This window comes from Populus euphratica, unplaced genomic scaffold, assembly GCF_000495115.2.
Source record: "Populus euphratica unplaced genomic scaffold, PopEup_1.0 scaffold2912.1, whole genome shotgun sequence".
NCBI classification, from domain to species: domain Eukaryota; kingdom Viridiplantae; phylum Streptophyta; class Magnoliopsida; order Malpighiales; family Salicaceae; genus Populus; species Populus euphratica.
Window position 1 is genome coordinate 1 of NW_011502754.1, and position 2,745 is coordinate 2,745.

The window sequence follows — 2,745 nt, forward strand, 5'->3', positions numbered from 1 at the left end:
TGATTGAGGGTAAGATAATCTTTTCATCATAACAATTGTCTTTTACAAGAATATATTAATCATTTTATTTTTTATTGATGGTAAAATTACTAATTTAACTCCATAATAAAAAAATATAATGCATAATACTCAAGGGCATTTTTATCTTTTTCTTTATTTTTAAAAAGTGGTGTAATTATTTCGATGTTTTTAAAAACAAATTCAACATAACTCTTTCACAAGAACATTGCTTTTATTTTAAATTTAAAGATTATTCAAAGATATTATTATAATTTATATATAAATTAAATATTATTAAAAAAATTATAGTGTTGGGTGCATAGCACGTTAGAGGCACTTGGACAATCCTGTGCCATGTAAAAAATGTATTTTAAGGTTGTCTAATTATCAAATATCTCCTTCTAAAAATGATGCATGGAATGTCTTTGCACGACTCTTTAAGCAATAGGGTGTCTTTTAGTTTGAGATCGACGATCATTTTATTTTTTTCTTTTCTCTTTTCTACTTGAATTAGCGCCAACCTTTTTAAAATTTCATACCAACCTTTTCAATTTTTTCTTCTCCATACTTAGTACATGTTCTTTTAATTACTATTTTTTTATTTTAAATAAGCTATAAAATTATAAATATTTTTTAATTTCACCCATTTTTTTAATATTTTAAAGTTGATCATCATTGATTTGATTGCTATTTTATTTGCAATAATTTTTTAGATTATTTTTTTCTTACAAGTTCATCCTCTATAAGGTATTTTTCTATCAAATTTGATTCTTATTTTTTTATTATTATTATATTTTTTACTTTGATAAGTTTTTAAAATTGATTTTTTTTTTATGATTTTATCATTCAAAATTATATTGGTTGGGAATTAAGTTTCTTGATTAAACCAGAATTCATAATTTCACGGGTTACGAGTTTTAGAGAATAAATCAGGTTTAAAAGGTTTCTCAGGTTAGCCTGTTTTTTTCTTTATTAAAGCTAAATTTTTTACCTTTTTTTTGCTTTATTATTTTTTTATGGTTTTCTTTTTATAGAATTAGTTTTGGTCTTATAATCAAATTCATTAATTTTAAAGATCAACATGAGTTGATTTTTTTAAAATTAATTTATTTTTATTTTATTATTTATCATTTAATTTATTAAAAATTGATCTTCCAAACTTTTTTCTAAGTGCTAATTACGAAGTTGATTAATTGTGCTCACATTATGATGAAAATGCTTTCTTAATGATTAGTTCATTGAGTTCATTGTTTCGAGTTGATTATGATAAAACTTCAATAGTAGTTCTCCTAACATAGTTTAGGTTTCATCTGATTTATATGATTTAAATAACTTAATAAATCAAAATAATTAAGTGAATAACATGACTTATTAATTATAGTTTAACATGATTTATAGATAAGTTAGATAACAACTTTTTATCTAAGTATAATATATATGTTTCACATCATTAATGCTTCTAATTTTATATAGACATAAATAATTCATTTAAATTATATAAATTTAATTTAATTTTATAACATTAAACATACTTAATTAATAATAACTTGAATAATTTCATCAAATTATTCATAAATAAAAAATAATATTAACCTGGTTGGGTCTTCTGGGTATCTTTACCGAACACAACCAAACCAAACATTAAGCAAGCACAAAAGGCGTTGTGCATAAAGAAAGTCTTTGTGGGGGCCGTTCCTTGGCTCATCAAGGTGACTAGAGCAACACAATCGTGACCATTTTGTCGAGCTCCCCAACACGACACACCTACCCGATAAAAAACCGCCAAAACTGACTGAACCCTCTTCCTCACATCTCCCTCGTGCCACATCAACTCGACTTCCCATGTTTCTATAAAATCCCAAACATCTCCGTATCTTCTTTCTCCACATCTTTCATGGCTTTCATGGTCTCCAACAAGCCTCTGTTTACATTGATGTCCGTAGCCGATGCAGCTACATGGTACTGTGCCCTTGTCCTTCTTGCTCTAATATTGCTTACTTCTTTAAGAGAGGCATCTCCCACATACGATGATGGTCGTCACCATGATGTTGTCGTTGAAGGCAATCAAACATTTTACCGGCCGTGTGATGAAATTTATGTTGTGAAAGAAGGAGAAACCCTTCACACCATCAGTGATAAGTGCGATGACCCTTTTATAGTGGAGGAGAATCCCCATATTCATGATCCTGATGATGTTTTTCCCGGTCTTGTTATCAAGATTACTCCCTCAAGGTCTAGGAAATTATTGCGGTAGCTAGTTTTTGTTGATCGTCTTTATAGTATTAGTCTTCTTGGCCTGTTTGTTACTCTTTTCTCTTATCTTTTTTTCTTGAAATACAAAATAGTGTTATGTGAAAAATAGCCACCATATAAAGTCTGCTTTTGATTACTTCGTTTTGTTGAGTTTCCATGTATCGATGTTTGTAGGCTTTACGTACACATCAATTGCGAGAAGTTAAAAGGGAGGGAGGGAGGGAGATCTTCTATGAAATATTTTGCATAGTAATTGTGTTTGTATTCATGGTAGTAAGCGAAGTCTCGAAGATATGTATATAAAATTTATTGAACCAAAAAGAGATTTGAACATCCCAATGTTACTATTTCTTGAGGAATATAGTTTGACAATATACGCAGTATATTTTTCAAGCTAATAGATGGTTGTGTCACTGTTACTGCTGTTCTTCTGTAAAGGGAGAGGTTTTTAATTTATTAAACTAATTATAAGATATATTTCCATGTAACCCT

At 28.4% G+C, this 2,745-nt stretch overlaps 1 protein-coding gene across 1 annotated transcript; it reads left to right on the forward strand.

The window, feature by feature from the left end:
- Positions 1-1,894: 1,894 nt before the first annotated feature.
- LOC105119433 (uncharacterized) lies at positions 1,895-2,254 on the forward strand. Its single transcript, XM_011017573.1, has one exon. The coding sequence runs from the start codon at positions 1,895-1,897 to the stop codon at positions 2,252-2,254; it is 360 nt and encodes a 119-aa protein (XP_011015875.1).
- The last annotated feature ends 491 nt before the right edge of the window (positions 2,255-2,745 follow it).